The 16,276-nt window shown below is 39.5% G+C and overlaps 1 protein-coding gene across 1 annotated transcript in view; it reads left to right on the forward strand.

Moving 5' to 3' along the window:
• LOC121369750 overlaps positions 1-16,276 on the forward strand; it is a 121,368-nt gene that overhangs the window by 90,801 nt on the left and 14,291 nt on the right. The window contains exons 10-11 of the mRNA XM_041494807.1: positions 1-96; positions 13,989-14,108. The exon at positions 1-96 is cut by the window's left edge and continues 66 nt beyond it. Coding sequence (XP_041350741.1) covers positions 1-96; positions 13,989-14,108 — 216 coding nt within the window. The remainder of the gene's footprint in view (positions 97-13,988; positions 14,109-16,276) is intronic.

Raw genomic sequence — 16,276 nt, forward strand, 5'->3', positions numbered from 1 at the left:
CCGAGGTTCGCGCCGCCGATCGAGTCAACCGGCAAACTGAAAGTCCAGCTCCAGTTCTCGCCAGACCAGGCGTCTCTTACAGTCATCATAGTCGAGGTAAGGCGGTCGTGACAGTGACAGTCTTCCTATAGAAGGAGTAGATTATAGTCCTGGGGAGTGGCAGTCCTACAGACGAACTAGATTGTAGTCCTGGGAAGTACCAGTCTTCTTATTGAAGGAGTAGATTGTAGTTCTGGGTAGGGACAGTCCTACAACTAAGTAGATTGTAGTCCTGTGAAGTGAGTCTTCCTATAGAAGGAGTAGAATGTAGTCCTGAGGAGTGGCAGTCATTCTACAACGAAGTAAATTATAGTCCTGGGGAGTGGCAGTCCTATAGATGAAGTAGATTGTAGTCCTGGGGAGTGGCAGTTCTTCTACAACGAAGTAGAATGTAGTCCTGGGGAGTGGCAGTTCTTCTATAACGAAGTAGAATGTAGTCCTGGGGAGTGGCAACTCTTCTACAACGAAGTAGAATGTAGTCCTGGGGATTGGCAATTCTTCTACAACGAAGTAGAATGTATGAATGAATGAATGAATGAATGAATGAATGAATGTTTAACGACACCCCAGCACGAAAAATACATCGGCTATTGGGTGTCAAACTATGGTAAAGGCAAACAGTAAGTTATGATCAACATCAATATAAAAATTCAACAGTTAAATAAAAACACAGTGTAAAGGACTGTGTAAAAATACAAATATCACAAATAGATATAATTAAAATTTAGAATAAAACTCAGTATAACGTAAAAATTGCAATAAAACTTCTGGATGGAATCGAAAGGATTCCATCACAGTTCGTGGTCCAAATATATCTTTTCGAATTTCTTTCAAATGGGTACACTCTACCAAAATGTGGCGCACAGTCAGAGTACACTGACAGTGCTCACACTGAGGTGGAGGATCCTTCTTCAAATTAAATGAATGAGTCAAATATGTACTACCGATGCGGGCACGACACAAGACTACCTCATCCGTCCTGCACTGTCTATAGGAGGACTGCCACTCTCCCAAGACTGGCTTGATAGAATGAAGCTTGTTCGCAACCGCACCGTCCCAATCATGTTGCCAAGTCGAAAAGATAAATTTGTTAATACCGTATTTAAAATCAGTATACGGTACACCAACCCTGGCATGAGGCAAATCCAAAGCAGTCTTGGCAGCAGAATCTGCCTTTTCATTACCTCTGATACCAACATGGCTGGGTACCCAACAAAATACCACATCTTTATTGGCAATAGATAAAAAGACACACTTTCGTATCAGCTTCATATTGTGCAAAGCTTGGAGACACGAAAGTGAATCAGTAAAAATAATAAATTTGGATGCACTAGAATCCTTTATTTCTTCCAAGGCTTTAATGACTGCCCAAACTTCAGCACTAAAGATCGATGCCGAGTCAGGCAGTCTCATGGAAAGTATTGTGTCTGATGGAAAAACTGTAGCACAGGCCACAGAATTCCCATCCCGTGATCCATATGTATACACAGGAATGTAATCACGGTACCTGTCCTGAATTTCCATGAACAATTGTTTATAAACAACAACATCTGTACGATCTTTCTTCAGATGCGAAAGATCAGACACAATTTTAGGTGGTGTAATACACCATGGTGGTAAAACAAAATGTGAAGGAGTTTCCAAAGTGTCTGATAAATCAATGTTGGAAAGCGATAAAAAAACGCTTAATGCGAAGACCAAATGTATGAATAGCATTTAGCCTTGCATCAAACAACCTCATATATTTGTTGTCAAACACCGCATCATGTGTAGGATGTGTTGGTAATGAATTAATCTTGGTGGCATACTGCAGAATAAGCTTGGCACGTCTAGCACCCAAACAAGGTTCGTGTGCATCAACGTACAAGCTCTCTACAGGAAATGTTCTAAATGCACCAAGACAACGCCTAACTCCCTGACTGTGTATAGGATCTAGTATTTGCAAGTACGACTTGCGTGTCGACCCATACACAATGCACCCATAATCAAGTTTAGACCTCACAAGAGATCTATACAGATGGAGTATAACCTTTCGGTCTGCTCCCCATTCCGTATTACCAATAACCTTTAAAATATTAAGAGCTTTTAAGCCCTTCGTTTTAACATATTTAAGATGGGGCACAAAAGATAGCTTCCTGGCAAATATAACCCCCAGAAATTTAGTCCCCTCCACAACTGGAATTGGATTTTTGTCCAAAAACAACTGTGGATCTAAGTGGAGACCTCTTTTCTGGCAAATATGCATACAAACCGTTTTAGCCTTTTAGAATCGAAAGCCATTGTCAATTGCCCAGTGATGAAGTTTATTCAAACAAAGCTGCAACTTACGTTCAATGATACTCATATTGGACGATCTGTAACAAAGCTGAAAATCATCGACATATATCGAGCAATCCACACCAGGAGTTAAACACTGGGTGATGCTGTTAATTTTCATAGAAAAAAGAGTTACAGACAGGATACTACCTTGAGGCACACCCATCTCCTGTGGGTGAATGTTGGACAAAGTCGACCCCACCCGGAATTTAAAAGATCTATCTCTTAAAAATTGAGATATAAAAACAGGAAGTCGACCTCAGAGACCCATGCCATGGAGGTCGTTTAAAATGCCATACTTCCACGTGGTATCGTAAGCTTTCTCCAAATCAAAAAACACTGAAACCAAGTGCTGATTATGGATGAAAGCTTCCCTACAAAACGTTTCAAATCTAACAAGATGATCAACCGTGCTATGTCTAGATCTGAACCCAAATTGCACGTTAGTGAGCAATTTGTGGGATTCAAGATACCAGACAAGTCTACTATTGATCATTCGTTCCATGGTTTTACAAATACAACTTGTCAAAGCGATAGGGTGATAACTAGTAGGATTAGTTGGATCCTTACCAGGCTTGGGAATAGGAATAATAATTGCTTTCCTCCAATCAGAAGGAAAGTCTCCAGAAATCCAGATGTTATTAAAAATATTCAAAAGAACCATCAAAGATGATTCAGGTAAATGCTTTAATAACTTATAATGAATTTCATCTGGTCCTACTGAAGTATCGTGGGCTCTATGAACAGCATCCTGCAATTCCCCCATAGAGAAACGCCTGTTGTACACTTCAGCATTTTCAGATGAAAAATTAATGGACTGCTTTTCAGCTTTAGTTCTGACAGATGTAAAAGCAACTGTACTGAAAGCAGAAGATGAATTATGAGATAGGTTGTCTGCCTATGCATTGGCAATGTCACAATGAGACGTGACATCCGTATCATTGACAGATAAATGATAAACTGTATTACTGGATTCTTTACCTTTGATTATACGGATCCTATTCCAGACAGATTTTACGGATGTTTGTGAATTCAACTTGGAGACAAAAGTTCTCCAAGATGATTTCTTACTCTGTCTAATCTCTCTTCGAGCCTTAGCCCTAGCAATGCGAAATGCATCCAGGTTGTCTGCTGTAGGTTCACGTTTGAACCGCTCAAGCAACTTGTTTTGTTCTTTGAATGCATCTTTGCACGTATCATTAAACCATGGTTTATTGAAACGCTTTGGCACTGCCGAAGTCTTAGGAATAGTTTCATCTGCAATGTCCTTCAAGATGGAAGCGAACAAAGACATGGGATCAGCAGCATCTGTAATGACAAATTGTTGCAGTCGAGTGCTGCATAGATGCTGAAACTGACCCCAATTTGCCCTCGCCAACTTCCATCTCTGAACCCTTTAAAGCGATGGTGGTCCATCATTCTCCAAAATAATGGGAAAGTGGTCACTACCACAAAGGTCTGAACCAACTTTCCAGGAGAAATCAAGAAAAGGACTACAAAGGGTTAAATCTATAGAAGTGAAAGAACCACTTGCAGAATGAAAATATGTATGACTTTTATCATTGAATAAAATAAGTCATTTTTGAGAATTAAGTCTACCAATTGTTTTCCTCTAATATTTACATCCTCGCATCCCCACAAAGTGTGGTGACCATTAAAATCTCCTATAACAACGAAGGGAGTAGGAGCTGATTAATGAGATCTTGAAGATGAAGTAGAATGTAGTCTTGGGGAGTGGCAGTTCTTCTACAACGAAGTAGAATGTAGTCCTGGGGAGTGGCAATTATTCTATAGATGAAGTAGATTGTAATCCTGGGGAGTGGCAATTCTTCTATATATGAAGTAGAGTGTAGTCCTGGGGAGTGACAGTCTTGCTACATACGATGTGGATTGTATTCATGGGGAGATGGGGAGTGACAATCCTACTACAACGAAGTAGATTGTAGCACCCTGGGGAGTGACAATCCTACTAGGGGGCGACAGTTCTATAAACGAAGTTGGGTGTATCGTCTTCTGGAGTGACTGTCCTCTTACAGACGAAACATCTGAGACTGTCTTATAATAAAATAAAAAACTCAAAATATGTGTACAAGCTATATGAAATGAGTTAAATAATGCTTCACAGCAGTTTGATCGTGAATTTGACCCGGGTGGTATCTTTATCTCGAATGTCCGTACATAGATGCAACCATGACTAGTTTGGTCACTCAAGTGACCCTTGGCATTGAATGTGACCGTTTTGGCACACTGACCTTATTTTTGTATCCAGGTGTTACCTTCACCTTAGTTTTCACCTAGGCGTGAGAACAAATCAAGATCGAGCATCTCACCAAAAGATCTGATAATATATATCTTCACGCTTGTGCGTATAGACCTGTCTGCTAGTATATATAAAAGAATTTAAGGGTCAAAAATTTATAACCAAATAAGTTTCAGAGTGTATTAGATTGATGATGTAAACTACACCAAAAAGTTAATTTATTGTTCCATATTTACAAAAAAACACAAATAAACGTCACTGTATACAAGAAAGTCACATGACATGCTGTCAAAGTTGAAGGTTGTCAAACATGGAAGGTGTTTTACACATTAGAACATTCGTTTAATAGTGTGTGAATCCACCCCTGGCGCGAATACACTCGACACATCGTTGCCTCATGCTGTTGATCAGACGTCTGAAGAACTCTTGGGGAATGGCCTGCCACTCTGCCATAAGAAGTTGACCCAGATCATGAAGGTTGGCCGGAGGCGCATGGTTATTCAGAACTCTCCTGCCTAATTCGTCCCAGGCGTACTCTATTGGGGCCAAGTCAGGCGAATATGCTGGCCAATCCATACTGGCGATACCTTGTTGTCTGAGAAAGTCCGTTACCACCCTGGCGCGGTGGGGTCTGGCATTGTCATCCTCCAGAACTGCCCCGCCGCCAATCTGCTGAAGGCCTGGGAGAACCAACGGCCGGATAATCTCATTCAGATAGCGGATTCCATTCAGATTGCCATCCACCACATATCCTGTGGTGGATAGAGATGCCGCCCCACACCATGACGCTGCCACCACCGAACCGGTGACGTTGTCTAACGTTAACATCAGCGAAGCGCTCCCCAGGACGTCTGTAGACACGAACCCGACCGTCGTTGAACTGGAGACTAAACCTGGACTCATCAGTGAACATCACTCGACCCCAATGAACACGTTGCCACCGCAGATGAAGTGTGCACCAGTGACGTCTGGCCGTTCTGTGACGTGGTAGGAGTGGTGGTCGAACAGCCTGGCGACGGTAGCGTAGATTATTGGCTCTCAGACGATTGCGTATGGTTTGATCAGACACTCAGTTCCAGTCGCAGTCCGCAGATTGTCACGTAATCGGCGTGCAGTGGTTGTGCGTTGACGTAGAGCCATATTGGTGATGTAGCGGTCCTCTCTATTTGTAGTGCTTCGGGGTCTTCCCGAACGTGGACGATTTCGAACAGAATTCGTTGCTTGGTACCGTTGCCACAGTCGGCCAACGAAACTCTGACTGACACCAAGTCTCAGAGCAACATTTCTTTGCGTATTGCCATCCTGAAGCCAAGCAATAGCCCTTACTCGATCTTCGATAGTCAGTTGAAGTCGTACCATTGTCGAATTTGGAATGTGCACTGTACACGAACGCAAGCTCCAATTATACGGAAATTCAGCATTGGGAACATGGAATACACATGCAAAGCGTGCAAATGAAGCGCTTTGTGAAAAAGCAAGTTATGGGCACTTAGCAGACCTTTCGCTTTCGCCCTAATTTACGTGCAAATGTAAGCATGTTTTCGCCATTAGAACTAGTCGACAGTGTCAATGACAGTGGATTTTAATTCATTTATGGGTTGCTTAGACCCACTTTCGTCAAAATGGAACAATACCATGCGTGACATTATGGTCTAGCTAATATAATTGACATTCAGAAAATAATGTCGAAAATATCGTCTGACCCTTAAATTCTTTTGAGTAGTATATATATAAATAACGCACGTACAATCCAATTATATCATGCAACCACTGACTTGATAACCCTACCTGATAATTCGAAGTGTATATCATGTCACTAGGAAACGAGTTGTGCGCATGACGTATCTTTGCTCAATTTTCAGGTAGATCGTTTTCTCATTTTTCAAACATCCATTTACAGCAATAATTGTTGAACTGCATAAATAAATATAACATAAACACTTCCTGTAACATCAAATTACCTTCTATTTTTCAATTTTTTATTATTCGCTCTCATTCGGAACTAGCCAGCGTTTTTAATTAAACAAAAAAGTAAGTAGCTTCCTGCAAAGAATGTTTACATTGGGAGCAGCGTCTGACGTCACAGTCACTAGCAGCCCCATTGATGTATAGATCTTCTTCAGATCACGCATAAACTTGAGTTTATTTTCACAACACAACAGACTTTGAAATATAATCAAAGTATTTTATTTAAAATTTTATCAGTGTCAGTTTCTTCGGTCCATAAAACATGACATTGCCCGAAATGTGGTCAATAATTGTTTTATTACATAATGTCATCCATAAGACTCGTACACTCCTGCTTTGTTTATCAGAATCGAAATACGCCAACGCTTTTAATTTCACGCAATGCGTTAAAATTGATGTCTCATCCTTATTTTCATTGGTTTTATATATATATATATATATATATATATATATATATATATATATATATATATATATATATATATATATACTCTGTCAAAAAAGAAATGTGGCATAATTTCGTTATTTATGTTCATATCACAGTCAAATTTGACATGAGTATGTGACAATGTTCTTGCTATGGACTGACGGCAGTGGAGGCGTTTTCGTCACCAAACAAGTGTCTGACACTCCGGGTCACGCTGGCGTACACGTCTGTCCAGTTCGTCTCATAAATGTTCAATGGGGTTGAGATCTGGCGATTCTCATTCTGTAGGAAATCCATTGTTACACGTGTCGTATGCGAGCTGGCATTGTCCTGCTGAAAGAGTTGTGTCGATCCAAAATGGGAAGCATGTGACGGCGAAGAATTTCATCCCGATAGCGTACAGCTGTCAGGTTGCCTTGTATGAACACAAGTTCTCTTCTGCCGGTGTATGAGATGGCTCCCCACATCATGACACTCCCATCACCGAATCTGTCAACTTAGGCGAAGCAGTCGTTGACTTCTGTAAACACGTTGTCGTCCATCACGTCGCTGTAGAAGGAAACGTGATTCGTCGCTGAAACATACTACTCGCCGCCAGTTTCCCAAGTTCCACCCCTGTACATTCGTGCACCAGCGAACACGTAAATGTCGATGTTGACGTCGCAGGACGGGGCCAACATATGGTCTCCTAGCCCGTAAACCAGCTTCTCGAAGTCGGTTCCGAATGGTTTGTGCAGACACCCTTCTCAAACCAGGTATGCGTCCAGCAGTGTCCGTTGCTGTGGCAGTTCGGTGACGCAAGTGCAGAACCCGGATGTAGCGATATTGTGCTGCAGTTGTTATGCGATGTCTTCCGCGTCTGGGCCGGTCTTCAGCTGATTGAAACTGCTGGTACTTGTCCCAGAGACGTGAAATGGTGCTCTGATGGACGTTCATGTGGCGTGCGACTGCTGACTGCGATTCACCTAAATGGAGGCGGCCTATTGCAATGTTTCGATTCGGCAGGCTTAGTTTTGGCATCTTGCAACTCGTCTACGTCGAAATGGAAATGAGGCATCATTGCGAGCATTGCAACCTTAAATACCCACCAATACTCCAATCGTTTCCCCGAGTTTCACGTGCATTCACCAAAATCTGACCATTTCACGCCGATTTCCTGCAATTGTCGCACAACGTGCCAAAATGTGCGTTAAATATGTTTCAGGGTGCGTTTGGGCATGCTGTTTCATTCCAGGAACATTAACAAACATGGTCATTCAGCAACATTGTACAAAAAAAACCCGATATTTTGTAAAATCAAACATTTTCTTCTTTCCCTATCACCTATGCGTTTCTTTTTTGACATGGTATATATATATATATATATATATATATATATATATATATATATATGCATAAACAGGATAGTACATACAACAGCTTTTGTGGAGCACTGGCTGGAAAGAGAAGTAGCCCAAAGGACCCACTGACGACGGTTGATCGTGGATCGAACACGCATCAGGAGTAAATAAAGAACACTTGCACCTTTTCCAACCCAATCATGTAGATTTAAGTCGACTTCTGTTTTTTGTTGTGAAATATGAAAGCTGAGAAATATGGACTTCAAACGTGTAAACTCTTCTATTAGGAATCTAATCTGCTGAAAGTGTCCCTTTCATGTAACATCACAGATGTTGTCTTCTAGCCCATGTTTCAACCCTCAGCTTCAAATTCTTTGAACTGTATAATTATATTAGTCATTCACGGTTTTTTTCTTAACTGATTGTATTACACTTTACCACGCGAATGCGTTGACTTGAGTGAAGGTGTTTTTTTCTTGTTGTTTTTTTCCTTCTTCATTTTTTTTTTCCTTTTCTTTTTCCGTCAGCAAAACAGGTTAGATTCACCAAGGTTAATCCTTTTAACACCGTGCACGACTTTACACCAGCAGATTTTAATAGAATGATTAGTACATCGAATAAAGCTTGGGGTAAAAAGGGTTAAAAGAGTAAACAATTTTAAGGTTGTAATAAAAATAAGATGGTTCTTTATTTCATTGAGGGGCGGGATTTAGCATAGTTGGTCGAGTGCTCGCTTGAGGTGCTTACGTCGCAGGATCGAACCACCTCGGTGGATTCATTCAGCTGATTGGGTTTTTCCTATTCGAACCAGTGCACCACAACTGGTCAAAGACCGTGGTATGTGATTTCCTGTCTGTGGGGAAGTGCATATGAAAGATCCCTTGCTGCATTAGGAAAAATGTAGCAGGTTTCCTCTGATGACTACGAGTCATAATTACCAAATGATTGACATCCAATAGCTGATGATTGATTAATCAATGTGCTCCAGTGGTGTCTTTAAACAAAACAAACTTTAACGTTAAATCGGCGTATGTGGATAGTGGACCTAATTCGGGACTAATTCGTCAGGCATACCCCAATCCAAGATTGTCCAATTTCATATCGAAAGGAATAAACTGCTTATACTCTGAGGGACCAAATATCTTAACAGTTGAGTAGGATATATAATTGTATCAGTAATTGTATAACACTTAAGTTATTTTCCTATTAACAAAAGTGTGCGGTACATGTCTATAACCGCACACTTTTTAAACCTCACTTCTTACGGGCTTAGGGGCGCATTCGAGACTATCGCCTGTCAATCAAAATATCGAAAATGTGCAAATAATTATGCATACCACTCGTAAGTGTACGTCGTAAGTATGTCGTAACTTTAACATATGTCAACTAAAACCCTCATCCATAGCATCAGGAAGATAACCGTGTTGCTGACATTCATTCCAATATAGAACGGAATCTACCATACGCCACTTTTGACATCATCTACATTCAAATTAATTCAGTTACTTAGTATTCAAAATGTTATGCAGCTCCGTAATCTAGGACGATGTCTTTTTGAAGCTACTAATCGTAGACAACTGGCTATGTTATAATCTGTCTCCACCCGTAACATTATTAATGTAATAACTAAAACTATCTGTCTATATCCTTAATTTCTTATAAACAAGTGTGTCCATCCTAAGTAGCCCCTGCGCGTGCTATAACCTCACCGTGGTGCAGGGGTGTAACATTGTCTTTGAGAATGACCAATACAGCACAAATTGAAATTTTGAATAAAAGTCAGTATCTAACTGTGATATTTGTGTTTTTGCACGGTTCTTTACACTGTGTTTTTATTTAACTGTTGGATTTTTATATTGATGTTGATCATCAATTGTTTTTTCCATTTACCATAGTTTGACACCCAATAGCCGATGTATTTTTCGTGCAGGGGTGTCGTTAAACATTCATTCATTTCATTCATTCATTCATTCATTCCATCCTAAGTATATTTTTCTAAGATGTACATGTATTGTTCAATGTTGTACCCTTATTATTAAAGGGACATTCCTGAGTTTGCTGCAATTTTAAGATGTTATCGACTAACAGAGACTTTTTAACGATTGTAATTACATATCAAATATATTTTTCTGCATAAAATATCAGTGGCTTTATATTAAACGTGTTTCTGATCGTTCTAATATTTCTACTAGGTTAAATTTTATTTTATTTCCTAATTATTATTTTTTCGTACGTACGAATATATTTGAAGACAAAATCCAGTTTGGGCTTCTTACAAATATTAAGACGACCAGAAACACATTAAATATACAGACTGATATTCTAAACAAGAAAATATATTTCATATGTAAGTTTAATCTTAGAAATATTTTATTAGTCGGAAACATTTTACAATGCCGCAAACTCAGGAATGTCCCTTTAACGTATTATATATTGAACTGCACGTCGCCATTGTAAGGTAAGTAGAATATACATGCCTGCAAGCAACTTGCTGTAGTAAAATCAATGAATGAATGAATGAATGAATGAATGTTTAACGACACCCCAGCACGAAAAATACATCGGCTATTGGGTGTCACACTATGGTAAATGCAAAAATGTTGATGATCAACACCAACACAAAAATTCAACAGTTAAACTAAAACACAGCGTAAAGAACTGTGCAAAACCACAAATATCACAGTTAGATAATCAATGAATGAATATTCTGAGCAAGAAACTATGAGTTTCAACAAAATGTACCATGAATAATGATCATGGTTCTTTAAGATCTGATGACAGTTGTTTTTAAATTTATTTTTACCTATTAAAGAGGGTTTTATAACACACACACACACACACACACACACATACACACACACACTCTCTCACACACATACACACACATACACACTCACACTCACACACACACACACACTCTCACACTCACACACTCACACACACACACACACATACACACGCACGCATACACACTCTCACACACACAAAGACACACACACACACACACACCTTCTCTAAAACAACCAACAAAACAACCCACTAATCCTCGTAGTCAGTATTTCTGCAGAACTGAATGGAGAAATTATAAAATACAAATGACTTCATTGTTTACTCGTCTTTACAAAGTTGCAGTGTTCTGGCGACATTTAACAAGTGTTCCGTGTTCTTTCCTCAGGGAGTTACTTGAAGGTCTTGTAGGACGTTATGTAATTTTCTTTCTCTCCCCGAGGCAAGATTTGCTAGTCACACCGGCTCTGATAATTGGATATTTATGTTATAATAATGTCACATTCTGTGTAAAATAATTACTCTTAGCTATATCGGTTAAGATTTAAATTGTGTTGGTGTATAACTACAGCTTTGGTCCGGTAATATGACAGACAGACAGACAAAAGCACAAGGGAGAAAATGTACTATATTGGGTTTTTTATAGTCATCTTCTGTACACAGTTAAAATTTGTTTTGTATAACGACACCGCTAGAGCACATTGGATTATTAACCATCGGCCATTCAATGTCAAACATTGGAACGTAATGAGAGGAAACCCGCTACATTTTTTACATTAGCAAGATCTTTTATATGAACTGTTCCACAGATGTACAATTCCGTGCTGTTGTGTCGTTAAACAGTCAGTCAGTCAGTTAATCGTCCATTCATTCATCAATTCATTCATTCATTCATTCATTCATTTATTCATTCATTCATTTAATCATTCATTCATTCTTTCATTTATTCATTCTTGTATACAAAAAAAACAAAAAAACAACAACAACAATACCTGCCTTCACTAGACGTGTTTTATGTTTGCTTGACGTAAAAGAAAATGAAAAGAGTTTTAGACATTTAAAATGTTCTGTCTTTATGCGCAACTGGAAATGTGTACAATACACTCTTGTTTTACCTTGCATTAATTTTGTTGTAATCATTTGTCTCTCTTACTACAAGGATGATGATGGTGATACCTGCTGTTTGACTAATGAGTTAGTTTGAGCTGAAACCCGTTTCCACTATTTGGCTACTCTTTCTACTGGTGAGCCATGACATGCTTTCGCGAACACATGCTATCATCAGTTTTGACAGTGATTCATGAGCGCTTTAATCACAGCTGCACCTACTTCAATGAGCTCTGCCCTATGCTAGTTTGATTTAGTAAACTAGTTTGAGAGTGGCAGTCCCTATGAGTGGTCTGGAAAGGATGTATTGTCCAGTAAAATATTTCCTCGGGAGTGCTTGTCCTATAAATCAGGAACTAGAAAGAGATTCATGGAATCAACCATTATTTTGTAAATACCCATTCAACTCTGCATTGTACAGAGATACGGTTTTGATCATGGATAGCAGTTTTGTCGTTCAGATGTATATGAGTCAGGCCGCCTTCATTTCAGTTAGGCGTGTTTCTCATAAATCATCATTCTTTTGCATGATCTCGTTGACGCCCGTCTGAGACATGGATATATTGTGTGACCTTGGGATGGCTTTTGTGAGTCACAAGTGTTTTATGTGAATCAAAAATGTTTTAAAACGTTAGTCGTATGTGTTTTGTATAAGTCAGATATGTTTGCGTGATCCAGAAGGGTTTCATTTCAATCAGAAACATTTTGTTTACGACTCGGAAATATTTTTTTATGACTCAGAAGTGTTTCCTCTGAAGCAGAAGTGTTCCTTGTAAGGCAGGAGTGTTCCTTGTGAGGCAGAAGTGTTCCTTTGAGTCATGGGTGTTTCCTATGAATCAGAAGATTTTTATGCAAATTTGACGTTTTTCTCACGAGTCAAACGTATTTCTCTTGAGTCAAACATTTCTGATGTGCCAGGTGTCTTTTCTCGTGTGTCAAAATTGTTTCTTCAAGAGTAACGAGTGCTTCTTATTAAAGTATATATTCCCGTTATAACTTCAAGGCTGAATGTTTATCAATGCTAAAAATGAAGTCACTATATTCCTTCTTTGTCGTCTAAGCCGGAATTGTATACTGTTTTGTGAAAATAATGACATAATGTCCAAAGACGTAAGACGAGTGCCGTATTAATTGGTCATCATCTCGGCGACAGAGAATAAGAAAGGAACGAACTCCGATCATTCTACTTAAGACGTACGTTAACCCTTTATGTTACACAGCTAACGATTGCTCTGTAATTTCCAGCCCGGGGACTTAGATTTAATTATGTGGGAAGGGTGAATGTACTGAAAAACTAAAGTATCATGAGTACTTTAGAAAAAGAATTGTAAAAAGGTTATGTGTACTGAGGTGTGATTTAAAACAAACATTCCTTTCCTTTAATAAAATATTATGTTTTTGCTAGCATCATCTGTATTCAAAAATAATTGTCATCATTTTTATGACAGGACGTTTCTTCTCTCACCATTCAAACCAAGTGTTGCGGTAACCATAATATATATTATGCTAGACTCCGACTATCAACTGTCACGACGGAGTTGGCCAACAGTTTCGTTGTAATTTCCCCAACTCCCAACTTAAACCTTCAGATTAACAACTAATCGACTGTAGGGGTTGTATACGACGGGAATCGAGTTGTCAGCGCGCTCAGACTAGGGTGAGGAGCGATAGACAAATGTTGCTTTCATTTCCTTTTTGATTACGGTGGTATTAAGAGTTAAATGTCGGGCTTCTTTCCTTACAGGCCGTGAATCTGTCTGTGCCAGGACTGCCCAAGGACGTGGAGGTGAACCCATACGTGAAGGCGTTCCTGGTTCCAGGCAGGACGTTCAAGTACAGGACCAAAACCATTCCCAAGACAACGGTGAGTACACTTTTTACACACCCGTAACAGAGAATATCATTCGATATTTTTGATAAGACACACTAATAACACACATACGTGTGGTAACAATTTAAACATATACGACTGGCTGCTCCTAGGTTATGACCAGGGCCTCGTTCCACGAAGCGATCTTAGCGTTAAGATTGCCTTAAATGAATAACTAACTAATGCACTTGAGGTGACCTTAGTGCTAAGATTGCTTCGTGAAACGGGCCCCAGGTCGCAACTGCCGTATCATCCAATGAAAAACGCCCGATCAAAATCGATTGTTCTGTGAGGGTAATTGATTACGCTGTGAAGGCGTAAATTATCAAGCGCCAAGGCTGTAAATAGATTTTTTTTTGAAAAAGACGTTTAAATTGATTTTAAACCTGGTTTTTTGATGATATGTAAAAAAAATATATATAATGGTACATTCCAAAAATAGAATAGAATCTTACAACTCGTTTAAAAACGTATCCAACTCGCTTTCGCTCGTTAGACATGTTTTAAAACAACTTGTAAGATAAATGGTATCTAACGGCCACTCATGTAGTATTCTCTATTTCTTACACACCCGTTGTTGAGAACACCATTCGTTATTTTTGATAACACATACTTGTTTACACATGTACGTGTGTTAATAATTTCAAGACATACGACTGGCTGCTCCTAGGTGATGACCAGGTCACCAATGCCACACATCCAATGACATAACAGCACGAACGAAATCAATTACACTGTGACGTATAGTTAAGTTAACCTGACAATCGTTTGTCTGTGGCGCGTAAGTGCAAGGGCTGCAAATAATTTTTAGTCGAAAAAGATGTTAAAATTTGCTATTAAACCTGGTTTCTTGAGGACATGTAAGAAATAGAATATTACTTTCGTGTCAGTTAGATACCACTTACCTTACAACTCGATGTTTAAAAATATAGCAAACTCGCATTCGCTTGTTAGATACATTTTATAACAACTCGCTGTAGGGTGTATGCTACCAAATCAAATCCCATAGACGACAATAGTAACATATGTGGCTAAAACTCCTACCTGCAGCGTATCAATCGACATAAACGCCACGGATATAAATACTACCACCCCTCACCCTTAAAGTGAATCAGAAAAAAATGGGGTTCAAGCTGCTTATTTCTGAGATAACGGGTAGCGTCTATGACTACCCTAGTTCCGCACAAGTACTTTTTTTTTACAGGTACCCCATGCATGTTTCAAGCACAAGGCTGCTTGACACAGTAGTACTAGATGAAATAAAATTGCATATTTGTGTACCCATATGAAACTAATTTTTTTTACAACCAACACACTAACATTTATCACCAATCACAGGACTTGTGGTGTTCACTTCTCTATCAAAAGTTGGGTGCACCTTGAACTTTGACCCAGCCGGACGTTATTTGGTTTACTGGATTCGGGTCCCAGTCGAGGCATGGGATTTTTAATCCAGATACCGACTTCAAACCCTGAGTAAGTGCTCCGCAAGGCTCAATGGGTAGGTGTAAACCACTTGCACCGACCAGTTATCCATAACTGGTTCAACAAAGGCCATGGTTTGTGCTATCCTGCCTGTGGGAAGCACAAATAAAAGATCCCTTGCTGCTAATCGGAAAGAGTAGCCAATGTAGTGGCGACAGCGGGTTTCCTCTTAAAATCTATGTGGTCCTTAACCATATGTCTGACGCCATATAACCGTAAATAAAATGTGTTGAGTGCTCAGCGATATCACACACATGTGTGCCAAAGCCACGCCGACACGGTTTGACCAAGGAAAACGTCCTGCGCTTTATCTGTAGTTGACGAAGACGCTATAGTTACATTAGACACGGCATTAATAAACATAAAATGTGTTTGTCTAGTGTACAGTAGTCATTCATCTCAAGAGCGATGAACCCATTCTCTGGTTGGTTTTTCCCATTCCAACCAGTGCATCACATTTCGTGTACCGTGGCATGTACAATTGTATCTGTGGGAAGTGCATATAAAGGTTCTCTTTCTACTGATGGAAAACTGTAGCGGGTTTTCTCTGAAAACAATGTGTATCCAATAGCCGATGATTAATTAATGTGCTCTAAAGCCAACTTTAACATTAATTGTTCTGTTAGGTACTTAAGCATGCTCTACTGTTAACACTATGTGTGTTTTATTTAAAATCG

This window comes from Gigantopelta aegis, chromosome 4, assembly GCF_016097555.1.
Source record: "Gigantopelta aegis isolate Gae_Host chromosome 4, Gae_host_genome, whole genome shotgun sequence".
NCBI lineage: Eukaryota > Metazoa > Mollusca > Gastropoda > Neomphalida > Peltospiridae > Gigantopelta > Gigantopelta aegis.